The sequence below is a fragment of the Rousettus aegyptiacus genome, unplaced genomic scaffold (assembly GCF_014176215.1).
Source record: "Rousettus aegyptiacus isolate mRouAeg1 unplaced genomic scaffold, mRouAeg1.p scaffold_m13_p_1, whole genome shotgun sequence".
Classification (NCBI taxonomy): Eukaryota; Metazoa; Chordata; class Mammalia; order Chiroptera; family Pteropodidae; genus Rousettus; species Rousettus aegyptiacus.
This window is the reverse complement of record NW_023416284.1, coordinates 174,741,749-174,769,063: the sequence shown is the minus strand read 5'-3', so window position 1 is coordinate 174,769,063 and position 27,315 is coordinate 174,741,749. Positions and strand designations below refer to the sequence as shown.

The 27,315-nt window shown below is 43.2% G+C and overlaps 1 protein-coding gene across 2 annotated transcripts in view; it reads right to left on the bottom strand.

Moving 5' to 3' along the window:
* The window catches only part of AKAP12 (A-kinase anchoring protein 12), a 72,449-nt gene that overhangs the window by 21,627 nt on the left and 23,507 nt on the right, over positions 1-27,315 (bottom strand). For both annotated transcript variants that reach the window (XM_016149140.2, XM_036222701.1), the window contains one exon: positions 8,507-8,621. In XM_016149140.2, coding sequence (XP_016004626.2) covers positions 8,507-8,621 — 115 coding nt within the window. The remainder of the gene's footprint in view (positions 1-8,506; positions 8,622-27,315) is intronic.

Sequence of the window (27,315 nt, the reverse complement as noted above, 5' to 3'; positions counted from 1 at the left end):
AGAAAAACGACAAAAGCCAACAGCAGTGGAATTACGGACAATTTCTGTGTCGATATCTTCCTACACTTTACAAATCTTCTAAACGATCTCCTGTTACTTTTACGGGAGACTGCAAGCACACTGGACGCCAGCCCAGCACTGTCCCGGTGGTCCAGCTAGACCTTGAACCTTAGAGCAACACCTCCGATTGTCTATCAAAGATACAAGGCAATTTAAAACACGATCTTCAACTCTCCATTAGCAAGCCGATAGACTCCCATTGGGTTTGAACACCGAATGCAAATGAACGCAGTGGGGGAGGGCCAAGAATTTGACAAGCAGAAGGAAAATGCTGCGTTTTTTTTTTGTTATAAATTCACCCACTGAGTTTAGACAGCGAGGCCACGGAGCTTGAGGTTACTCTCGGGGGGGGGGGGGGGGGGGGGGGGGGCGCTGCAGGAGGCTGCTTAGGTGTCCCACCCTCGTTCCCCTCAACCCCGGCTCTGCTGAGACCATGCGTCTTATACTTGATTTACAACCAACAATTATTTGGAAAGTGGGACTTCTCTAATTCTTATTTCTGGCTCCCGCATCATGCTTATGATCACGGCGAGTGAAGCGCCAAACGGGCGAGTGACATTTCCAGCGTCAGAAATATCCATCGACACACGTTGGTTATTCCTTTCCTTCTCCTTGGCTTCGGCTCCTTGAGAAGCATCCGTGATAAAGGGAGCCTCCTTTATACATTCTCCATCAATGTATTAACCTCCTCTAATCAATTCTTTCGGTACAGACTCCTTGGTGTAAAGCAAACTAAGTTGTTCTCACAGTTTAAAAGAGTTTGAGAAGTAAACTATTCTTAAAAAGCAGGAATGTTGAAACTGAACCCCAGTTATGCTTGGCAAGCTTCCCTCAGGCACATTCATATTTGAAACACACACACACACACACACACACACACACACACACACACACACACACACACACACCCTGGCATTTTTCTTTTAATATGAGACAGCTTATTTTCTCTGGAGATGTTTTGCCTAGAGAAGAAAAGATGAAACGGGAGACATGATAAATGTTTTCAAATACTTAGAGGGCTGCCGTGTGGAAAGGGGAGGTGAGTTTGTTCTAGGCGGTTCCAGAAGGCAGAGCTGGGGACAGAGGAGGGCCCCGGGAGGGGGGTGTATTTTTCCTGTGGTGAAATAACTGGCTTCCTTTTATGGAGAAACACTCCCAGCCTTCCAGGGTTTAAGCAGACGAGGCTTCTGCGTGGGGGCAGGAGCCCGGCTGGACAGCCTCGAAGTTCCTTTCCGCGAAGCTTCTGGATCCCCATGCTGACATCCCAGTTGATCAGTCATGGAGGCAGGTGGTATGGGCTGGGTTGTGACGCCCTAACCCCAGCATACCAGAATCTAACTGTATTTGGAGAGAGAGCTTTCAAAGAGGTGATTAAGTTCAAATAAGGCCATTAGGGAAGGCAGGAATCCAATGTGACCATTGTCCTTATGAAAGGTGACACAGAGAGATACCGGGATTCGTACGCCCAGAGGAAAGACCACATGGAGACGCGGGGAGAAGGCAGCCGTCAGCAAGACAGGGAGACAGGCCTCAGAGAAACCAAACCCGATGGCGCCTTCCTTGATCATGGACGTCCCAGCCTCCAGGTTGTGGGGAAGTAAATTTCTGCTGTGTGATGTTTTATTATGGGGGCCCCGGCAAATTCACGGAGCAAGAGAACTGCCTTCTGCTTGGTGTCACTCTGAATACTGCATGTCCACCTTAAGACACATTAACGCAATGACTTCAACCAATTAATTTCATCTAGCGCATCTCTCTTTTCACCAAAATAACTAATGCATGCGTTATGAACAACGGACGTCAAGAGGCGACTACTGGGCATTGGCTCTGTACTGACACCCCGGCCACAAAAGCAGTTTGAAAAAGTTCAAAGTGTGGTATTCAGGAATAAGACTCTGCCGATAAGCTAAAAAGGTGTAGAAACTAAGCCCAGGGAATGAATCTTCTGGAAGTTCTCGAGATGTCCTTTCACGTATTATAGGGACACTGTGCTCTAGAACATATCAGTGTAGAACCATTTAGGGGCTACTATATTAGGTGATATGGGAGCTCTTTTAGGGGTGAGTCAGTCTTTGAGAAAATACCGGCAAGATCTTCCTTAAATAAATAAAATGGCTAAAATAATTCAATGTTTCCATTAGTGGCTTAGTCACAATTAGAGAAGCACTCATCGTGGAGCCCCTCATTCCACCCAAGGGACAGGGTCTGTCTGAATCGTGGTATGTTGCTTGGACAAGCCCATAGGCTGTCTTATCCATGCTCCCCCTCAAGTGGACCAGAGCACCGACCCTATTCATGAGTGGACTGGAGTAGCCTCTAAACGATAGCCATACATAGGTAAATCTTTGCAGAAATTTAAGATTGACCGAAAGTCTTCAGGGCAAGTAGACATGGCATTTATCAACATCTTTCACCCATCCTGGGCCATAACCAATCCCATCTCCTCCCACACAGGGGGTAAGGTGTACCTTTTATAAGACACGTTTATGAAGCTACTTATCTTTCATACCTACCCTAAACGATTACATATGGAGACATTCTTGAATAAATTTTCCCCTCTTGAATTTTTTGTTTGTTAAATTAAAATTTCACATCTCGAAGATGGCTTTTAAGATCAGACTAAAAAGAAAATGCATAAACGTGTTCTTATAAAAAGGCATAATAAAATCTACCAAGTAGATTCCCACCTGCCCAGGTGTCCTCAACAGCTGATCCATTATTTGGTTTTTAATGCCTATATTACTAGCAATACTGGTGTTAGTCACAGAAATTCACAGATGGATGAGGATGCTCGTGTTGCAAATTGATGCTCAGTGAGGTAAAGGGATGTATTCAAATCAAGGTAATTAAAGCAGCTGTACTCATGTTTTAGTCCCCAGGAATGAAGGGATTTATAAAGGGGAGAGAGGATGAATAAAAGTCTCACTCCTTCTTCCCTCAATGCCCACCCTTCCCCCTTTTAAGTTAGAAGAAAATATAAAGGTTCATTGCACTGTCAGACTTGGACATGGTTCAGAGGAAAAAGTCTTCTCTATACAGCTTGGCTGTTAATTACTAAAAAAAAAAAAAATCTGTGTTTCTTTAAAGATGAAAGCAGTAGAGTATTATACTCGAGATTTGTCAATGACATAAGTAATTTCAGAGAGGCATGCTAAAAATATTACTGCAGAGAGGGGGGATGGATTAAAACCAGCTTCCAGAAACTGCACACTATCATATTTTTCCCTAAGTTCAAGGCCTGTTTTGTGAGTGTTCTCTCTAGTTTTCAAAACACTACAAAACAGGATACAGCTTGAGAAAATGTCATGCAATAATATGGTATTCAAAATGCCAAAGTAGGGGAAAACAGAAGTCCGTCTCTTTGTCTATTGAGCACTTACATTTGATAGCATTTAAGGACTAGGATTCCTCATGTAATCACGAGCAGGTCAGGGTCTGATTTCATGTTTCCAGGCAACACCTGGACGACGGACAGTGAGCACCTGCGAGAGCCCAGCATGGCGTACTGGAAAGTATCTCGCTAGGTTAGTGCCGATGCAGCAAAGGAAAGAAGACTTGGATGAATCTATAAACTGCAGATTTAGCTATGCGGGAAATGAACTGATACAAAGTGAAAAGTTAACAGGTCCTCTTCCCCCATATAAATAAAAATATAACATTGTTAATTCTAATTTAAAACTGTATCTTCGTTTATTCAAGTATTTGTTGAGCACTTACTATGTGTCAGACACTGTTCTAGGCTCAGGGGATTCAGGACTGAACCATACAGACCCCTACACCCTTAGTCTCAAGAAATCTCTGCCCTCGTGGGTTATCAGAGGTGGGGAAAGACACAGACATACGGGATGTCTGATGTTGACGAATAAGGTGGAGAGAAATAGGGGAGGCATGGAACGTTGTAATGTGAGCGATGGGCATGTCTTCAAGCAAATCCTAACAAGGTACCAATTATGTCACAAGCTGAAATAGAAAAGGGATGGAATCACAAAGACACTTCTTTCCAGTAGAGAAAGCAGCCTCTCACACACAAAAAAAATAATAAAAGTATTTTGGAGGGTCATCTTTGAACAGAGACCTGGAGCAGTGCTTAAGGCACTCACTAAGCCAGTTCTTAAATGATCTAAAAGCAAAGAAAACACTCTTGCAACCCTAGAATGGATTTTCTGTAAGGTAACAAGACCCACAGGGAGGGGGCTGTGGTCACTTGGCTGTAACCTTACGGCCTCTGCACCTCCCAAAGGCACTACACATGGGGAGCTGGCAGGTGCAAACAGTGAACTGAATGCAAGTAAAGACAGTGCTATCAGGCATTGCTAGAAAAATGAAATTCTCCGTAGCATTGCAAGTAAAGCCTCTAGAAAACTAAGCACCGGATGCTCCACTCATTACTGTATCTGGGAGGAAATATCCAGATACGGAAAAGTGGAATCCGGTGAAACAGAAGAAATGTACCCTCGAGGAAACTTCTGCTTTAAGTGACATTTTGGGGAGTGTGGGGGGGGGGGAGATTGGTTTTTATTTTTCTTGGAGGTGAAGGGGTATTTCCCAGGACTGCCTTGGGATCGGAGCAGGTATGACAGGAGTGGCCCAGGTGCACTTTACCAGAGCAGCCAGCCTTGTCATCATTTACTGATTAGTATAACAAAGCTTGTTTGTTTGTCTGGTTACCTGGAGTGGCAAAGCATCCAATGGCTAGTGTAAACATCCTAAACATCCTCGCTCTGGGCATGGAAACGGTACAAAGCACATGCAAACGAGAATTCCAAAGCCAAGGCGGGACTACCCATGCTTATTTGCTCACATAAAAAAATGTGACCTGTGAAAGGTGGAGATAGAACATGGCTTTCACATGCTTTAGAACAGTTTCTGTGTCTACTCTGCAAAAAAGCCAAAAAAGCCAAAAAAAAAAAAAAAAAGGAAGGGAAAATGGAAATAGCTCCCTCGCTAGTGATAAATGCAAATACAAATGTATTGTAATCTGAGACAATCATTTGATTACTTCCGTACAGCCATGGGTCCTCTCCAGGTACTTTCACGACCAAATCTGTTCTTACCAGAATAAAGAAGGGTCTTTACATTTTATTTCATAATGTTGAATTTTCCCATTTGTTTTAGAAAAAAATAATCTGCCCAACAGATACTAAGACTAGGTTAAAAACATCTAAAAGTTCTAATCTGTAAAAGTTTTCAGTCTAAAATTGGACCCAGACCCGATGTTTTTAAAATCCTTTTTGTTCAAGCATTTAACTCATGGAAAACCATATAAGCCACAGACTAGAGAGAGCAGATGACGATTTGGATTAAAAGGGGTCCTTTTTAATTTTTTAAATCTTTTCAGCAGAAGCAAATTTTCCTGAAAACTAATGGCACTTGTGCAGCTCCTATGAATGCTGGGAGTGGCAGGTATCATGGAACTTTCTAGTTGGGAAAAGCCTGAGTTTCCATACATGCAGTTTTGATAAATGATAAGTCACCTAAAAAGAATTCAGAAGAAAGGGATTAAGTCACCAAGACTAATTTGTTGTAAATTCTTTTTTCCCCCCATTTTAATTTATTTTCACGCCTACCTGTATACCCTCTAAAAGACAGCCCCCCAAATTAAATAATCTTCAAGCCCCCTCCAAAACATTTATCTCTGAACCAGCTGCATAGTTTAGGAAACCCTGGCAGACAGTTCCCTTTTACTATCGTTTAAAGAAAGTTTACAAAGAAACGGGATTCCATTTTTATTATAGGAAGAGGATTGGTTCTGAATTACCAGTATTGCTGGTTTCAGAAACAAAGCAAGCAAGTCAAGCTGGGAAAAGATTTTCTTTCACTTTTGGCTTTGTCTAAATATTGTCTGCCACTTCAATTTAAAAACACTCCAGCAGGAATGCCCCTTATTCGTAGTTTTTTCCCATCCTACGGCAGGACCGAACCCTTCGGCTGGCCAGTCAGTCCTCTTAGGGACCAAGATGAGTCAGATCTGCTCCCTCTGGAGTACCAGTAGTAGGAACCACATCCCCCGAATCCTGCGATTAAGAGTCACATTCCACTGATGCCTTCGTTTATGGTACACTAAGCTTCCACTATAACGAATTTCTGGAAATAACCATAAACTCTAATCATAGGCTATATCACTGATATCAAGAGAAAAGCATGAAAAAATAAGTGTAATAATCAGAGACCTTCATAATCCAAAAGGATAACAACAGTTCTGCCTAAAGCGGTAGAAAGTTCACCCCGAAGGCAGGCCTGGGCCACATGGGAGTCCTTTCCTAGATGACAAGGCCTTTTCAGGACTTTTGAAAAAACAAGGTAAATGAATTACCACTCTTCCTGCTAGAGCCACTTGGTATTTGCTCAGAACCCCAAGGCCATGGTCAGAAGCCTGGGTAGCTCTAAAAAGACAAAAAAGAAAAAAAACACACACACACAATGGAATAATCACAGGGTGCGGACAGAATCACTCTAACAACCAGTGTTGACCCATACGGCTAAATTGAGAAAGAAACCACATCTGGACTAAAGCCCGCGCATGCCCAGTAACCACGCCACGGATAGGAAGGATTATGTGCGAGTGTGGGTCCCCGCCCCTTCGTCCCTTCTCTGGTCGGTCCTACACGGCAGTGGCAGATGAGAGGCCGACCTCGCCCTCCACCGCCGGTTACACGCGCTCTGCTTTCACGGCCTTATTACCCAGCGGCTTTTCCCTTCTGGGTTCTCCCTCTGCCCTCCGCTCGCGTATCCGCCCATCGGGGAGCGTCTGGCCCCCCCATGGTAAGTAAGCGCCACGAGCGGTGGACCAGCTCACTCTCCCGCCTCCTCCCGCGGCTTGGCCAAGGGAGACGCTAAAACCTCTGTGGCTCGACTTGACTCAAAAGTCACTGCGGGAAGGGCAAAGCATGGGACTTCGGAATTTGAGTTGAGGCCGTTCCAATGATTTCGGTAGAAGTTACTGGAAACTCTCACGCTAGGTCACGCAAAGCCTCTTTCTAGGAGACTGTATATTTCCAACTTTACATTGTGCCTATGGTGCTGTATGACAATCGGTATCGAAGGGTTCAAAACAAGCCTCCCCAAATATGCCACTTCAGCATGAGGATTATTTTGAGCTAAAGGCAATTGAAACCCAGCAGATTCAGGAAAAGCTCTTTCCCGCCCCCCTCAAATGCCCGATTTTACATCGGAAAGGGCGCCTACAGCAGGAAGACAGCTATTACCAGAGACTCCTTTTTACCTGCGGACTACCTGCATGTCGGGGCAACCTTTGTTTTCCAACATCTCCCCTGCTTCCCTGTGAATGGCCCTTCCTTCCCATTGTATCTCCAAGACACCCCCATACCTTTCCTGAGCTCAGGATGTTACATCAGCCTCAGTGGCCTGGCTGCCTTTTGTGGTTCATACCTTTATGGGGCCCCTGTACGTCCATAATTAAATTTGTTTTTCCTCCTGTTACTCGGTTGTGTCATTTTGTTTGGCCAACCAAAGAACCTAAAAGGGAAGAAGGGGAAAATCTCCCATCCCAACAGCTTGAAGCAGTTCTATGGGGGCATGAAAAACGGATTCCACATGGTAGGAGGCTCGCACCTAACCAAGGCCATGGCCGGTCTCTCTTCACAGGACTTTCCTGTTCATTTGTCTTATTACGCATTATGCATAAAAGTCAGCATACTGTATGCTAAGTCATCATTTTATGTATCTCCAACAGCGGTTGTTAAACTATTTCTTCATTTGTGATTAAATACGATGATGAGACTAGAACTCAAGAGCAGAGGACGGCGCTTCTTCAACATGTGGCCCTTCGCATGAGACCCACGGATCGAGGTCATCGATTCTGACCTGGTAGTGTGGTTTTTGACGCCTTCCTTGGGCTGAAATCAAAGAAACCAGTGAGGATGCGGTGAAGGACTCGCTTTCCAATAACCACCTCACTGGACTCTCTAGACTCAAGAGCTATACAACACGTGACATGTCGTAATTCGGGCGCAGAGTGGTGCGCACCTGGAAATGCACACGACCAGAAAAGTCCGTGCACGCAGAGTAGGCTGTGCTTTAGCGTGAGATCCTGACTCTGACAGCACCCACGGCCCCAGCATTTCCTACAAGGATTCACGTTCAAAACCGGACAAGTAGATGGGACAAGGCAACAGTGAAAATACAAAACAAAAACAAACAAAGTAAGTTTCAGATAAGGACATCAAAGAAAGAGGAAGCATGACTCACTTCCTATACCCAAGTGTTGGCATAACTTCCTAACCTGAGTACAGGGCCTACCCAAATGGTTAAGATAAATACTTCTTTTTGTCACCAATTAAGTGCTTCTGTTGTCAACATCATCCTTCAAGTAGGAGGACTGTATATATTCTGCCCAGACCCATGTTTATAATTATCCTCAGATTCACGGCAGGTGTTGTTCGCCCTCCAGCCTCTGGTTCCACCCAGCGTGGATGGTGTGGCTTACCGTCTGTGACAATGACTTCTTCCTCCTGGCCGGTCTGGGCTTCCTCCTGGAGGCTGAGTTCTCCTTGCTCAGCTAAGCCATTGACAGTGGACAGCTGACCATTCTTCTGCAGGAGCTATGGGGAAGACAAAACTTAACTTCAGTCTTCATAACCAAGTTAGAAATGCTGTAACTTCAAGAACATAAGTCATTTAGAGGAGAAATACAGAAAAATAGGGGGCCAATGACAGAGAAGACTTAAGTCTTTTATTCATCTGGATGATCCAGCTACTTGACAGAAGGTACAAGGACCTATTATCGAGCAGATAAGACTTCATATCTAGGTAAAGTCAACACTATTCATTCATTCATCTGAATACCACTCATGACTTAAATACCTACCTCTTCAGGCCTATCTGAGATATAACAAACAATGGATAAGTCAGGTGTGGTCCCCATTGAGCTGAGCTTACAAACTACTATGGAAGGCAGATGTTTAAAAGTATTTACTTTAAAATAACGTTTCCTTGTGATTAGATGCAGGTTATGCATATTTGCCTAGAATATACATAAGTGGCAATGTGTCCTGGAGGTAGAGGGAAGACAGTTAAACAAATAATTACTGACCTGCAGGTATGGACCCTGTCATGAAGGAGGACTACATAGAGCAAATGACGATAAACAGTGGGTCCTAACCCAGGCTGGGGGGTGGAAAGGGCTTACCTAAGGAAGTAAAGGTAAAACTAATGTCAAAGTTCCCCAGGTGAGGGTGTATGAGAAAGGTGCAAAGGGGGTGCAGAGAAGGGGGCAAGTTAGAAGACCCCGTGATTCATACGAAGGCCAGTGTATCTAAGGCCGAGTGAACACGGAGATACTTAATATGTGCTTTTACGAGTCATTGTTTTTTTCCATAAAAACATTACAAAAATGGTCATTTGCAATGTTCTCCATAGGATAATTTATGCAATTGATGTTGTCAGTTGCAAAAAAAACAGCAGACATATAGACATGCCCTGACGTCATTTTTTAAATCCTGAGAATATGGATCAAAAGTTTTAAGCTACACAAAAACTGCACGATAACCATCAGGAACCTGAAGATTTCAACGGTGCTTTGCAGTTCGTATACATTTCTCACCTGTCTGAAAACCAACTTAGCAGGTGTCACTGTTCCCATTTCACAGATGAGGACACTGAGACTCAAAGTGATTGCAGAGGGTCCCGCAGCGCAGCAATAAAGGTGGCCACGGCCCCAAGGCCAGGACTCACCACTGACTACTTCCGGGGACTTTCTACAACACTGCTCATTGTTGAAGGACCTGTGATTATGCCTTAAAGAGTCTTCCACAGCACCCAGACCTGTGGCTCCAAAGAAATCTCAACGCTCGACACTCTGTCTGGCATCATTCCATGCTGCTGACAAGCCATCGGAGCCCGCTGGCCACCTCACTGACTTCAGTCGAAGGGACAGTGGGTTCAAGACAGTCCATCCCGAAGGCTTGAACTGTGCGAAACTGACTTCACCTGGCTGTGTCCTGCTCCTAGCAAAGCCGCCCTCCGAAGGCAGGAGCTGCCTCCTGAAACACCCGTCCTTTACTCCTCACACTACAGATGGCTGGCTTCGGCAGGCCCATGCTGAGTCCACTTATTAGACAGAGTACTCAGATTGCATTTCCACTTAAAGTCTTGTCTTACCAAAATATGAAAGATAGAACTCTTAAATGAAACCTAAAGACAACAGCGAGAGAGGGAGCTGATCTCTACAACGCGCATCAGCAAAATGTCTGTTCTAAAGAGCATTTTAACCAACTATCACAAGTTATGCTCACAGGCTAGACTTAGATTTGATTAATAATGGGAAAAGGAGCCAGGGGAGGAAAGGAGGCAACACATATTATTGTGGACTACACGGTAATCCAACAAATCTTAAACTTAAACAGCGTCGACATACACACCACAATTTGGCAAACTAAATGTTTGGCGAACATGAGAAAGCCATTCAATTTCAATGCAATAAACATCGGTCAGCTGTGCTCTTGGTTGAGGAAGCAGAACTCTGAAGTTTTATTAGAGTTCTACAGAGTTTCTGGAATTCTTGAAAGATTTCTCATAAGTCTTTGTGAATTGTCAAATCCGGGACATCTTTGGCCAGAGCCTAACCAAGTACCCTTAAATGTGAAGGATGTAGAGGCCACAGGTACAAGCTTCTACTCTTTTAGAAATGTTACAGATACAGAATGATGTATATTAGGTGATGTACAATGAGCCTTAGGAACTAAGATCACCTGCTAGTCCTCCTTATATCTGAAGTGCAATAATTAATTTTGGATTAGTCATTCCCAGTGACCATAGGGCAACAGTCTCTACTCCAGAAAGGCCCTTGAAGAATTAACTTCGGGGACAATTTATGACAGTGACATTATTGAAACTGAGTTTTGAGCCTACTTTAGTTTATGCGTAGCATGAGTCCAGCAAGTGTCCCCAAGCCGTGACCCCATGGGTGACGTCTCAAGTGAGCATTCAGAGCCCATGACACTCCAGACAAAAATGAGACTTGATTCTTAGTCATATTCAGACATTTCCACCATTCTGTAATCTATTTAAAGCTGCTACTGACAGTCTCATGTGTTCCGGAGGAGAGTTAATTCACCTTTTTCCATGATGGATTAAAAAAAAAAAGTGATTTTTGTTTTCCTTTTCTCTGATCCCCAGTCATTTAAATAATACATACTATTGCTAAGGGTTCAAGGGCCTCTGAGAGTTAATACATTAAAGCCACCTCGAGTGACAAGAAGCCTAACCCATGGCTCTTTAACATGGGTTTAAGCACGTTCTGTCTTCTCTATGTGTGTATACATGCACGTGGACATGCTTTAAAAAAAAATGGAGAATACATGCTTTTTTATAACCTAATCATTTCATATATTGTAGGTGCATTTCTTTATTAATAATCAATAAACACATTTGGCTTGTCTTCATCCTCTCAAAAGTTATGTCTTTTAAGATGGGAACTGGACTTGAAAGGCATTCAACACAGTGAGCGCCAGAAGGTTTGTTTGAAGCACAAATCCAGTGGGAAAACCCTTTTTCCCACTGGATTTGTGCTTCAAAAAGGGTAAACGATGCCTCTTTGAGCAAATCAAAACCCTAAAGGTTTTCAAGCTTATATCCTTTGAGTAGGTCAGCCAGAGTTTATTCCCGTAAAGTATTACCACATTACAACTAAACAAGCTTTGGGGGGATAAAAAAAAAGATCTCAGATGCTTCCAGCCACAGTGTTTTCCTCTCATTTCTGTAAGAACAACCGAGAATATCCAAAATGGTAGCCAAGGCATTGCAGAAAAACTACCAGACGTCTCGTTTCCCCTTCCTTCTCCACAGGAGTAAGCAGGAGGAGTACGGAGCTCTTTAATGAAGGAACAAAACAGATGAGCTCTTGACAGCTGTCAAGACGTTGGGGAAGAGGAGGTGAGCCTGCCAATGTAACTATCTGCACCACAGAAGTGATGCTCCAGGCTATACACTCTCCCTGGATGACAGACACAGGTGGGCGTGGCCGAGAGTCCTGCAGTCCACCTGGAGGACGAGGCTCAGAGCAGTGCAATTCATCCCAACGACAGCGTCATACCCCCTGAGGAGCAAAACTGTTCATGTAACCAGTAAGAAACTAGAACCTTGTGAATAGAACAAAAGATTAGAATAAAAAAGGTTATCTGGAAGGCATTTTAAATCCATGACAAGACTTGTAAAGAAAACTCTTCAATGTGTTTTTCTTCATTCAATGTTTTGAAAGAAAAACTTTTTAAATGCCAAACAGAAGGATATGGAAATCGAGTAGAAATCAGTATCATATGCAAGTATAGGTGTGAGAATGTGAAATACACAATAATTTATAAGAGCATCGACCTTAAATGTGTGTTAGAAACACCAAAAGGAATGAGATAAATCTAGACACACCGACGTAGGTCCATGTCCCCAGTTTAAGTGAAGAAAAGGAAGCTGCTGTGAATGTTTGATTCCTTTGTGTTTAAAACAAAATAACTCACGAATGGGGAGAGAGGGAGGTGCAGGGAGAGTGCCCACTCCAGGGTTTGTAAAAGCATTAAAAAAAGTCTGGAATCACACATCCCAAACCTTCAATACTCGCTACCTCTGTGGAACTTTGTTGTTTGGTTTTATCCCTGGGAGAGGGGTTGGGGAAGAGGGATAGTTTTTTTTTTTTTTTTTTTAGCTCACTTTATCATTACAAAGGTGAAAGTTACGTTGAACCCTATAAATTAGTTCTTAGGTTATAAGCTTTCCCCAGCTTTCCAGGGTTCATAAATCTTTTCGGATCATCTGAGCCAACAGTCCAAACTGCCTTCACGGAGCATCAACTCTTCCGTTCATATTATTTCCGAATGTGATTAGCATATTAATGTCCTCAGCCAAGCCATTAAGCAAACACGCTGACTGAGACAGAGGAGAGATGATAACCAAGAGGCTCCCAATATATCGATACATGTATTAGGTTCCCATTTCACAAACATTCGCTTTACATACATTTGCTCATTTAATCCTCCATCTTAAGGAAGCTACTGCTGTCATCATTCCGGCTTTAAAGCCGAGAAAGCAGAGCACCGAAAAGTTCTGTAACCAAAGTGCCACAGGCATGAAGGGATGAGGCCGGGACTCAAGCAAGGTGATCTGAGCCGCAGGCACGCCTCCAGGTTCTGCCTCAGGACAGAGAGGCTTAGGAGCAGAGTCACTTAATTAGGAAATAACTGGCCAACCCGTTTCACAAAAATGGCAGGAGCTGTAAGAATATAAGTCTAAGTCATTGTGACAAGACCGACTGCCCTAGGTTAGATTTTCCCTCTCAACTGGCTGTCATTTCCAGAACACTAACAATTAGTTATGGGTTTCAAAAAGTGTAGAAAACATAACTGAAAAAGCTGTTTTAAAAAGCTACTGTTTTTATTTCAAACTAATCTAAGCAGAAACCTTTGTAAAATCCAAGTCTGAATAGGGCATAAAACTTTAGGACCGAGCACAAGGTACAGAAGAGGGGATATGTTAATTAAATGAAGTTGATTGGATTCCTACAGTTCAGGTCACTGCAAAAAACCATAAAACAAAACAAAATAAAAAAAAAACAAGACTAAAAGTAAAAGATAAACAAAAAAATTAACTTAAAAAACAATTGTAAATACCTGAACTTTGGGAGATGTTACAGCATTTATTGTAGGTGTTAAAAATTGTACCTACAAAGCCTATGTAACGGTGTAGAGATGTATTTTATGTACTAACATTAAATTTAAAAAGCAAACTAAACAATTATATATAAAAAGTGATCACTAATATATAAGAACATGCTGTAAAAAGGCAACAATATTACCAAATTGTTAATACCACAATATACCAAATTAGCATTAGGGAGGAAACAGTGAATATTTGATATCTTTTATTTCTCTACTTTTCTGTGTTCTATTCTCTATCTAATTAACGTGATTACTTTTGCAACTGGCAGACGGAGCTTTTCCTGGATAAATCATTTCTTTTTAGCTTATTTTTAGTATGAACAGGAATCAGTTCAGAAAATATTGCTTTTAGAGTGGAGTGTCTTAATTCTAATTTCTACCCATCCTATGAATTTTCATGGGAAAAGAGAATTGCTTTAAGATAGAAACAGTGAAATCATATTTTAGGAGCTTTCTCATGTGAATCAACCTATATTCACTCAACCGTGGATGACCTGGGCTCAGAAGCAAAGTAGTGGGTAGGTGCTCTGGGGCAGGATAAAATACTTAAAATCTGCTATTTTACGACTGTACTGTCACGTCGCAGGGTGAACCTTGGTACTTCCTGGTCAGCAAATAGGAAGTAACTGGGAGAGAAGGGACTTAATTTGATCTGTGGCCTTGGGCTCCTTATTCAGCCTCTCATACCCTCCCTTTCTCTATAACCTGGGGAAGGAATTCATTTTTATCTACCTAAAAGAATATTTCGAATACCACCCGACACATGGTAAATTTTTAATATCAACTATTGACATCAGCTTTGGCTATTTTTGCTGTGCCATTTGCTTCCGACAACTGCGATCTAATGGGAATGACTTGGCCCATCTTTCTTTCTCTTTTAGAATGAAAACTGCAAGAGTTCTAGCCTGCACACAACAGAGCACCTGGCGTGAACGGTCAGGGTGGGGGAGATAAGGGGCAAGGTAGTGAGTACAAAGGTCAAAATGGAAAAGAGCCACCTGAGTTTTTCTTTTTCTTTTTTAAACCATAAAAGGTGTGGGGAACCAGCAGACAGAGAGCGGCATGCACAAGACCTGGGTTTGAGCCCAAGCTCCCATTAGCCACGGAACCTTACTCTGAGCTCATTTCCCCAATTATAGATTGGAACTAATATCATCTCTGTTTTGGGATGGTTTGTGATTCAAAGGAAATAACATTTGGGAAAGTTGCCTCTCTAACTTGCAAAGCACTCAGCAGCCTTTTATGAGTCTCCGTCCACTTGATTAAATCAAGGCATATGTTCTATTCCAGCATTTTTCCAGCCCTTAGATCACACTAAGGTCACCCTTCATAAATTGTCTTCATGTCTATGTTGAGGAAGGCTCTGAAGGAGTCAGCATGAGATCTGAGACGAAGGAATCTAACAAAATTAGACACAGCTTTGTACGTGTAACATGTCTCACTACATCAATCACATGCACTAAACAGGGTTGTAGCTCAAGGGTAGCAGGCTATGGCTCCATTAAAATGGCTATGACCTTGGAACAAACTTGTCACAAGAAAAGCAAACAATGGCTGAAAAGACACAGCCTCTTCTGCCTGGGCTTCTGGGTTGGTTTGATCCTCAGGTAGCAAGACTAACTTATCTTCCAGTGGGGATGGGACTGTAAATGACACCCCCCAACACGCACACATGCACGCACGCATGCACGCACACACACACCCCCACGCACACAGAGCTGCATAGGACCTGTTAGTGAGCCCATCCATCAAAACCGTTTCAAAAGTTAGCCGCCTTTACGGCTGAAGACTTATTTTATACAAGTCAATAGCTATAGCTCCAAACAGTATATTCACTTTAGAACCAGACTGTCGAAAAAACAAACATCCAGACAATGGTAAAAATGTTTCATCCTCCCTTTTATTTAAAACAAATGTGTTTTTAAACTTCTAGAAACAGGCAGAAAAAAATGGAAGCTAAATTTGGAAGCTGATTAATCAGTAATCCATATTTATAAGAATTTTAGATTGTCAACAGCCCTAACTTTTGTGAGCAAACTGGGTTGAATTCTTTAGTCCCGCTATGATTCCTCTAAATAGCCATGCTTTCCAACGAGATAGATTTAAGATGCTATGTCTCAGTAAGAAACCATGCTGCCACAAGGACAGACCACTTTTGCAATGCAGAAACAAAACCTAATGGAAACATTAGTATTAAAATAATTTTTAAAGGTTTAAAATTCTAAAAAGTTGTTAGTTCTATATAGTAATATGGTTATGTTATGTTATAGAGTCTTCAACTGTTAGACTTTATAATGATGGCTCTGCAGATGACATCTGGTATACGTTCTAAAATAAGCAAAAAAAAATTAAAAATTAGACAATTTTGGTAAAATATTGATTATAGTTGGGGCTAGGACACGGGGTCACGGGTATTTGTTATACGATTCTCCACTTTTGTGTATTTTTTGAAAATTTTCCAGAATTAAAAGGAAAATAAGTTTTCTTTAGTGAAGCTTCTTACGGAGCTTAACTTTGGGGTACAGTCAATAAAATCTGTGGAGTCAAGAAAACTTCAATACAGGCAATAAAATTTTAATTTTTTTTTTGTTTTAAAGAATAAAATGTTTTATTCCTTAGTAATGATCTAATTTCTAATTAGTTCAAGATATATAGTAAGCAGTGCTATGGCAATCCTTATATAGTAAGGAAGATATATTTATATTCCATGAATTTAAAAAAAAGATTTAATGCAATCCAGAAAAGAAAAATATGAGAACTTTTTAACTTGCAAGGCTTTTCAAAGAGAGAGAATATGAACTGCTTATCAAGTTTCAGAGGCGTTCTCAACACATTGAGCCAAAGGCGCTCTCAAACCACATGAAACTGAGAAGAGTATGTACCTCCAGTCAGGAGTCATTCCAGTGACCTCTAAATATAAGAAGTCCTTATCTCTGAGAAGTCGACCTTTAGGGATCGCTTTCTGAATCCAATTTTTCTCCTGAAAGAGATGACAGACCCTCCAGCAAGTGTGAGTCCCACCTCTTCAAACACTCATGCCCTGAGGCCTCTGTTCTTTAAATAAAACCTCTGCTTGTTTTTAATTTCATGCTACTTCTTTCCACTCAGATGATCAGCAAAACAAAACCAGCAAACTAAAAATATGCACTGACTGAGTGGGACATTACTTTAAACACAGCAGCGTTGATTGGCAGGACCCACGAAACGGGGCGGGCATCTCGTCGCCATCAACCGGAGTCAACGTGGCTCCCTTTCCTCTGGTCTGGACGCTATGTGTAGCACCATTTTATCTTGCAGGTATTTAATTGTGAGATCTGTCTGAGAGACCGCAGTGCTGCTCAACTAGATAACACGGTCCAACTGGCTACCACCGCAAGTATAAAATACTCACCAAAAAGCAACACGTAACCAAGTTCATACTTGGTTGGCTTAGAATGCTTTTGTTGCGTTCCATTATTTTAATTAAATCCTAGTGGAAAAAATTCTAATGTTCAGAATGCAAAGTTTAACCTAATTTCGCCTTTGAAATTGCGATGCTCGCTATTTAAGAAAAGTTTCTGGAATAGTATCTGCACAGCACATGCCACTTGGTGAGGGCGTATACACCAAGTGGAGAGTCTCACTACCGTCTACAAATCCCTGTTTCCTGTTTCTCATAATTTTCAGTAAAATTTGTGAAAATTACTCAGTGGTAGTTTCAGGACGAATAACTCACTCCTCCAGACGTGAGAAGGAATGAAAGCTGAGAGAGACCTACGACAATCACTAGTTTGCATTTGGCATGCAAAATTAATTTACAATTCAACTGGATGCTAATAGTCAAATAGTTGAGTGTCTTAGAAAATAATATCTCATATTGTTTACTTAAGTCCCAAAGAACTTGGCCATGACCGGTGAACTCATTTTATTAAGTATGAGTTAGGCCTCTAAATTTCAAAGAGCAGCTTTTTTTCAAACTTGTATGCAAGAATATGGGTCATATGCCAGTTGTACCAATACCATTATACCAAGCATTATCTCAAAAGTATTCTCAAATCAGCTTGGAAACTCCGATCTAGAAAAAGTTAAGCAGATTTACTTAGACTTCCGAGACTTTCTAACGTGCTTTCTAAACCTCTAAGGAAGATATCACCGTAGCATTTTCTAAAAAGACTTACCCACAAGTACCCTTTTAGAGCCACAGTTATTAACATCCCCCCTAACTAAAGACGGCAGGATAAATGCAATGTGTTTGAACACACAACATTTCAGTCAAATATTCCCCTACTTTAAAAAGTTATGGTTGTTTTAAAAAGTATTAAAACTCCTGGGTTCTCTGGGAAAGTATGCAAAAGAAAACAAAAGAGCTCTAAATCTGGTGAGGTGGGAGATCGACCACGCTGATTTCAGGCAAAGGGAATTTATAAGATCTCTGCTTGAGATGAAGGAAAAAGCAAGCACCACCTACAAACGACAGCAGTTCGCTGCGTGAAGATGGTCTACCAGAAGTCCATTACGAGAAATGCTGACCTTGTAATTGGAGCCTCCACACTGCTTGGATCTGTATCGTACTTAGGACAGCAAGAAGCTCAATAAATACAGCTGAAGAAACCTGTGAATCCTCGGCCATGCCTCTGACAGCACCGGCATCCTCCTCTGCGTGGAAACTGTGCACAGGAACTGCAGGACAATGAGGCTCCCCACCCCAAAATGTGCCACCTCTCCCAGGAGTGAGGGTGACCCTAACTCTCCTGGTTCAAGAGCCACTACTCACCCTCACAGAATCCAAAAATAACTCTAAGGGCTGAAATTGAAGAACTGTTTTCTTTTTTTCTACCAACAGACATTAGACAGACAAAAAAGGCTTCCTAGTTACATTATGTTGGATCAATGATATAAGCCATCTAACATAGATCTTATTCCAAGGGATCACGGTTGAATTGTAGTGTCCACTTGGAGGAAAAGACTAAGGAACCCGACAATTCAGAAGGTTCTTGTCCTAAGGACAGGACTCTTGTGTGGCTTACACGCTTCTCAAACTTCAAAGCAATGCTACAGTTCCATGTTTAACAGAAAAGTAAGCCCCTAACATCTCTTGGTTAGTTCTTCGACACTGGACCCCAGTGGACTGGGGTTTACATCTTGTCAAGATCTTGTCTACAGGTCTCGTCAAGTCAGACACCTCGGGATGCAGACCCCTAAAGTTTATACCCCAGTGTTATGACATGTATTGCGAATGTCTAAGACAAGTTATTTTTCCACCTTCTGAGCTGTTGCACCTACAAGATGTACTAGGCAAATCAACAGCCATCTGGACTTTGTAGGCCTCCGCAGACCCCAAACACAAAATAAAATGTTCCTGGGAAGAGAACAATGAAAACAAGTAGCCTAAAAGCACAAGTTCGATGTTCTGAGTCATTTCTGACCATTCTCATGCCCAGCTCCTTTTGAGTCGCTGTACCAGCGAGTTCATAATAGTTATATCTGTGGTAGCTGTAGATCCCAATTCCCACTTAATCCCTACACACCACATCATCTTCAAGTGACTGCTCTCCCGTTAAGTGGCCGCTTCTCTCGAAGGGATCTGCAGTTTGGTAGGGAAATCATCACATCCTTGCTTAAGAACTTGATAATAATATAAAAAGCTTTGAAATCCACTGCATGCCACAGAAAGGCTAAACAGTTCCTTAGCCTGGCAGATAATTTGGACAAGAGAAGGAAACCAGCGTCAGCAAGTAAAATTTAGATTTTATGATTCAAAAAGTTTTCGACGCTGATATGACTATTTTTAATCAGAGACGTGCCTCCGAGACACGATATGAGAAACTTCACCGCACAGTCAGTAATGAGAAATACACAGTGCCTGAACTTGACACGATAAACTCCCATGTCCAGAACAAGGTGTACGTCTGGGTCCAGCACCTGTTTACAGTAGAGAAGGCAGAGAGAGGACAGGGGGGGGACAAAAGAGGGCCTCTGATGAGCTCTTCTCCTGCCTTGAGACGTTTATTTATTTGCTCCTTCTTTGTTTGTTCGTTTGTTTTAATCAGCCCAAGGCAGCAGGCATCAGTTATCACCTCTTGCAGGTTTCTACACCCTGTGGGTGACTACAGTGTAAGCAGATGGGAACAGAAGTTCACCTCAAACTTGGTCCAACACAAGCAACGTTATTATTTAATTAGGAGGAAAACTGAGATCACTGTCAAATGACATACATGATCCGCATGAAAATTTAGTGGCTGTGCTATCTTTGAAACCGCACTGCTTAAAATGATTGATTTTTTTTTTCAGATCCAGTTAGAATTTATCGATCGCCCTGTTGTTCCTTCCATTCTAAGTCTGTGCTCCATTCAACTGAGAATGAACGAGAAACACTGCGCTATTTTCAATGGGAAAACTTAATTTGCAAAGATGGCTCACCTAAGATCATGCGATTTAACCAAGAATCAACAGTTGCTATCCCAATGTTCTACTCCAAATATTTCTAGCACAATCACGGAAACACTTACGATAACGGAAGAAAAAAAGCAGCAAATGGCTAACCCACACAGAGCCGCGCTGTGTTTGCTAAGGGGCATCAATTGCTTCCTAGGCTGAATTCCAAACTGCTTCTCAATTGATTAAGTGTCTGCCTCACATCTTCCTCCCTCTGACGCCTGCTAAGCAGGGTTTCCACTGCCACAATCTCTCCTGCCTGGAGCTGTTAGGATAGAAAGCCCTCGGCTAGGAAGGAAGGGGAGGGGGCCAGCGAGAGCTATATTAAGCCACCCAGGGAGACTTCCAGAAATGCCTCCTTCTATGTAAAAAAAAAAAAAAAAAAAGTTCCCTGTACACTGCATTAAGGATTATTTAAGAAAGTAATTAAACATTTAGCTCTGATGATGGATTCGAAGACGCCATTCTGGAGAATCCATTTAGGGTTTGTGGATGGTTAACAGCAGAATGAAAATGATAAATGAAAACGGGTTCCTCTGACGTATATGCTTCGGTCTGTGCTCCCCGGAATTCGGAAGGCCTGCCGCATGCCAAGTAAGTGACGTGAGTCCAGTCTTGCAGCTTCTCGCGCACAGCCAGTGTTTATTAGTAAGTCTGGTCGGAGTGAAACAAAGACTTTGTCCAGGCCCACCGAGTTATAAAAGGCCGGTCGTGGCGGGACCCTTCCGTCAACTGGCAAGAACGCTTGCTAGAGCGCTTCTGGGGGCCCAGCACGGCATCGTGCAATAATAAACGGCAAGTGCAAGCTTTACAATTAGACGGATGGGGAGGGAACTCCAGCTCAGACGCGAGACATCTGAGCCCATTTCTCAAGGCTTCGAGCCTCCATTTCTTCACCTTTAAAATGGGGATAAAACTTTGCAGAGTTGATGTTGTGGCCACAGCCCAACCCAATCCAATCGGGATCGGCTGAGAAGGGCACCCAGGTGTTAGCAGTTTCTAACGCTCGCTAGGTGATCCTGGGGCAGCCACTGTCCCGGCTGCACGCTATTGACCAAAGGAACCCAACAACTGGTGAGCAGGGATGCTGGATTAGGTCATTCGCAGCAACTGGAAACCAGCACTCAAAAGGAAAACAAGTCGGAATGCAGGTGAGTTTATAGCAGGTAAGTTTCCACGCGCAGGGAGGCGGTTTCTGAGCAGGTACAATTACAGGCAGGACCTCGGAGGAGTGACTTCTAAGGAAGGGGATGAAAGGTGACTTGCTGTGGGAGGCGGAGAGGTAAAAACAAGAGAAGTGGAGAACGCTGGGAGTCGCCGCTGACGGGCAGAGGAGAGGAAGGTGGCATCGAATAAAAGACAGTGACGACTCCTGACTGCACTTGGAGATCCCGGTGCCAGGGGTCGGTCTGCGGGGCGAGAGATCTCCCTCGGGGAGCGCTCGGCAGCACGGGCGGCAAAGTGGAGACGCTGTGAGGGATGGAGTGAGGGCTGTGACGGAAGAAGCTGGACGGCAGCGAGCACTGCTCCTCCGCCACGGCCCGCCGGTCCGGCCTGGGACCCGGCTCACCCTGGCAACCAGCCGAGCGGTCTCCCACCCGGCCCTGCCACCCTGCCCTCCCGGCAGGTGCTCGGCAAAGGCGACTCTCTGGCCTCGCAAACACTGCCCAGCGTTCCTGTCACCCAAATGGTCCCGATCGGGCTGCCTGAACTCGGCGGAGAAGGAACTCCAGAATACCAGTTCCTGCGAGCACGAAAATATTTTTTTTTTTCCACAAAAGAAATAGTGACTATTCCATTTAAAATTCACTATTTTGGAAGGGGAAAATTTAATGGCCCCACCTTTCCAAATCCGATGGCTGAGAAAAATGCTGCTTCCCTCTGAAAGTTCAAGTAAAGGAAAATCACCATCATAATAGACATCGTCCCGATTCTTGGTGGTAAGTACCCATTCACGCCAACCCCCCCTCCTCATGATTTGAACTCTAGTTAAAAAAGCATAAAGATATACAGATTGAAGAATGTAGTTAATTTGTTTACTTCCAAACTAAAAGTGCCATTCTGTGATCCAAAGACTTAAAGAATTCGGCAGCCTATATTACTCCCTCCCAAACGATATGGTTTTGATAGAATAAGTCGTTAATAAACAGTATAGTGACTTTTCTAAGAACAGGTTCATGGTGGTCAATACCTCAGTCTAAACCGTAAGCTTCAAAACCATCTTGTTCAGATACCTCTTCCCAAGTCATATCTTTAAGACAATGAAAGTGTGTTAAAACAAAACAAAACCAAAACCGAAATGAAGTACACCCTAAACATGCAAGTCATCATATTACCTACAGGGCAAAGGATCACAGTCCAGGTTATACCACAGAAATCTTTGCAAGTTAAGGATCCCTCAGCCTTGGCTTTGAGTGAGCTGAGTCAAACTGATTACTAAACACCGGAAAGTGACATCTGGGCAGCCCCATCACGCTCTCCTTACAAAATCAGCCCGGCGACAGGATCGACATTCAAAAGCCCTTGTGCTTCGTTTCCCTAGGAGAATCTAGCCAGGCCTAGACTGCATTAAGGAAGTCATTCTCAGAGACGACGCTTAGATAGAAGAATGGCGGTTGGGTTCTCTTCTTGTATCAGGATCTAACTCTACTGGAGAGAAAGGAAAGGGCTTTTACAGAAGGAGATATGGTACGAAGTCTTTTCATCGGCAAAGTGCTGTGAAAACCATACCAGCTACACGGTCTTTTGGTTTGGTTTGGTTCGATTTGGTTTGGTTGGTTGGATTTTGCTACCAAATCTATTCCCTCTCACTTTTGCTTCTGACAGACACATACGAGGTGGTCAGAATATTCACTAACATATGAGCAGACACTCTAAAGAGCATTAGGTCTAACCCAGCATCATAGAGAATTTGCAGAGAAACATAAAGCTGTTGCACTATCTCTTCTCAGCATTTGGGGTGGGGAATATTATCTCTTAATGTGCACTTGAATCTCTTAATGTGCACTTGAAGAAAGAATCTCTTAATGTGCACTTGAAGAAAGAAAAAAAATGCCCTATGATGTCTAGTAAAAAAGAAAAAACAAAGGATGCTCCAGAAAAATATAAGCCTAAGAGAGAAAAGCACTTTCAGTAGGTGCTTAAATATTACTTGAATATAAGTGATCCGATGCAAGTGCATTTTCTGTTACAAAGGGAATCTATTAACCTAATTTATAAATCATAAGGTATCCCTGTCAAAATAGCTTTTAGAGCTGCCAGCTATTACAGAGAACATCTAGTAATGCCATTAATACCTTGATTTTTAGCTTCGCCAGTAATTCAGTGGAACACAGAACAGGCCTCATTCCCCACATAACACACTCAAGGGGTTCTGCCCTGATCTAGGAGGCCAGAAGGCATTAATTTGGGAGAAGGCCATTCTGTCCTCCAAATGCAGAAGTTTTTACTTTTGAAAGGGGGTGGGCTGGGGGTGAGAGGGGTAAGGGACAATCACATGTAACCCCCTAAAAATGCGAATTACGTATTTCCGGAGATCTCTGTAATCCTGAGTTATAACTGCCAATTTTAGAACAGCTCTCACTTTTGTTTTTGTGCCTATTGTTTGAAAAGTCAGTTTTAACCGTGTGCCTTCAAGAAAATACGTTTACCACTCTCTCAGCTGGCTTCGCCACGCCAACAATTGTGGGATCTTGATCAAAGTCAACAGCGGTCTCTCTGCTTCTTGTTTGCTCTGTTCTATAAAATGGAAGCCTTGAACTCTCTTGAGCTCTGAGCTCCAGCCTTCTTCGAATCAGATCATGTCCAAGACTGTAAGTCAAGAGGAGCAAGTTACTCGGCTTTGACTGACACCTGGACAGAGTGGAAAGTGGCTTGTTTCGTCCACAGGTGCCTCACGAAATAACAATGGGCACCTAAATGGAGATGGCCGACTCCTTAACCACTTGACGAAATACTTGCAGGCAAAGAAAATGATGTCCAGAAGTGGACACTTCGGCTGCTAGTGAAAGTCTCCAACAGTCCCATTTGAGTGACTAGAAAGGGAAAATTTCTGTTTTTGTTTTTTAAGAATGCAAGCCCAACACCGGGTCTAACTCGGCGTGGTGGTTCCCGGTAAAGCAGTGTGGGCTGCTGTTGATCTTGAACTCTGAGATGAAGTTAAGGGAGAAACTATTTGGATACCAGAGCTGGGCAGACAGGTGCCAGCGTTCCTCGCCGACTTGATTTGAAATTCAAACAAAATCCTTTCAACTTAATGCTATTCCTACAACAACTTTACCTCTCTAGGAAAAAGGGCTGTGCCTACACCAGTGTCCTGCCGATGACCCGCTCCTGAAACTGCTGTTGCCTTCACCTTTTTAAAAATTATTACCTACAGAAGGTGATCATATTATAGGTGTGAATGATTACGAGGCCTTTGCTCTTCTGAGACCAAATGCTAACTTACAGGAAATGATTGCTGTTGAATTCAGAGACGCTGAAAAATATATCAGCTCTCTGCACTTAAGACTGTGCAAACAATCTGCCCTGCCCCCTACGACTCACTCGAATGGTAAACCGAAATACATTGACTATTTTATCTGTTTTCTTTACATAATCTACCCTCCCCTTTTTGCAGGAAACTGATCTCCAACCCCCAAACAAGAATAGATGACAACTAGAGAAGTAATTGCAAAAGAGAATGTTGTTTAAATACTCAACTGTCTGAAACTTGCATATTATTCTTCTAAAAAACATCCTTTTTTCATTTTTTCCATAAAGTCTCCATTGAGGATTGTAAGCTCTCTGGTAATCAGCAGTTGGAAAAGGACACACACACACACAGAGAAAATGAAATGCAGTTCTCTGTGATGTGTAAGGTCACCTCCTGGCAAGGAAAACATAGTCCAATGGCAAACTCAATAAGTGAATCATCGCCAAGACAGAAAAATATTATTTGGTTTCCATTCACATAACAATGAGGAATTAGCTTTGAGATTGAAAAGTTTTTATACCAATTAGGATAGCAAATGTCTTATAAAACTGTTTCCAGTGATTGCCTCTGGGGAGGAGGGGACAGCATTTTCCTCATAAGTTTTTATGAGGAAATTAATGTTACCAGAGCACGATCATCCCCACTCTGCTGCTTCCTGGATTATGGTCTTACCCCCGTCCTTAAAGTCACAGAATCTTGCCTAGGCTACTACACCCTCACTCTGCATCTTGAATTTCATTCTCTTGATTGACCTTCTTAGTTCACTCTCCGAAGTCTCGGTATTGTCAGCTCCAGACGCTGTAACAAAACACCACTGGACTGGGCGGTGTCGACAACAGCAATGTATTTCTCAGTTCCGGAGGCTGAAAAGTCCAAGCTCAAGGTGCCAGCCAATGTGATTTCTGGGGAGGGCCTGCTTCTTAGGTTGAAGCTGGCCACCTTTTCACTGCACGCTCCTCAGATGGCGAAGAGGAAGGGAGAGAAAAACAGGACGAGCTCCTGCTTGCTCTCTCTGGTGCCTTTTCTTATAAGGACACAAATCCTCCCGCTCAGGGCTCCCCGACTCTGTGACCTCATTTAACCTAATTACCTCCTTACAGGCCCATTCTCCAATACAGTCACAGTGGGGGTTAGGGCTCCAACACGGGAATGGTAGGGGCACACGAGCTGTCCACAGCAGGGAGTAATCACGGGAAGGGGCCATGAGGGAGGCTTCTGGAGCACTGGGGGTATTCTAGAATTGGACCTGGGAGCTCGTTATGCATGTGTGTTCATTTTTTTTAAGAATTCCATCAAGCTAGACACATAACATTTGTACGCTTTACTGGATGTAAGTTGACCATAAACACACAAACCTGTAAATCCCCCAAATCACCAGTCTGGCTGCAAAGTAAACGATGGAATGAAGAAGGCCAAGAATGGAAGCAGGGAGGCTTCTACTGCACCCCGTTTAGAGCAAGAACCCGGGAAGAGACCCTGGATGGAAGGATCAACCTGAAATACGTCTTGGAGATGAGCCAATGGAAAAAGAACGACTTTGGAACTTGGTTATGTCAGTGACAGTTTCTGAGCTTAGAAAGAACTCATCTCTGTTGATTGTTTTTAACCCTGGGCTTTGTCTTTCTATTGAACTCTCTCTGTCTCTGTCTGTCTGTCTGTCTGTCTGTCTCTCTCTCTCTCTCTCTCTCACTGTCTCCCTTTTTCTCTCTCTTTTTCTGGGCCAGAATGCCTACTCCTGACAAGAGGCCCTAGGTACAGACACACTGCCGTCTACCATCAGTTTACGTTTTTAGTTTCTGATCCTTCTTGAGGCTCAGGATAATCAAACTTGAATTCACTACTTATTTAATGCGCATTATGTACCAAGTGGTGGGAACGTAAGAGAAATGCTGTCCCCACCCCAAGTAGTTAAGAGTTTTTGTCGTGGCCTAGCTGTCGCTAGCTTCCCAGAGCAAAGCCTACATTCGTGCTGGGTAAAAATTCAGGTGCATGGTGAAGAACCTTGAGGATTTCTTCCTGATTATCTCAGGATTAATGGATTAAGGAAACAGAGAAGAGGCATCAAGGGGAAAGCAATTGCTTCAAAAACTCGCCATGGGAGGTAACACCATTAGACTCCCGCCAAAGGACCCTCAGATTAGAGACCCTCTGTCTCTTCCCCTCCCCTACGGAACCAAGAGGACAAACCTATCTGAAATTACCATGCCACTTTCCCTGAGACCCAAGACTATATTGTCCCCAGGGCACCTCCAGGCCAGCGGGTCAGCCAAAAGGTGGGGGAGAGGAGAGGTAGGGACAAAGCTTGGACAGTGGGCTGGACCATCACAGGCATGTACTGGAGGTCCCTCAAGAAGTCAGGGCAGCCAGGAGTGGGAAAAGGACAGACCAGAGGCTACAGTTCCCAGTAGCACTACATTCTGACATAGAAGGTCTAGGGCCTAAGATTCTAAACTCAGACCTGGCCTTCTAGGTCATTATAAACGTTTGATTGTTAAGACGAGAGCACCAGACGTTTCACTTAACAGTTTATTAGCTTGATACATGGGTCTTTATCTGTATTCTTGTCCTGGGCCCTACAAATGTTGGGGATAAACTTATACAGCCAGCCCAAGGCCTAAAGAGAAAAACTGAGCAGGCTTCATCCGAGGAAGCCCAAAAGGGTGAAAAGTGCGATCCGAGGAGCCGGACCTGCAGTGTTCCAGC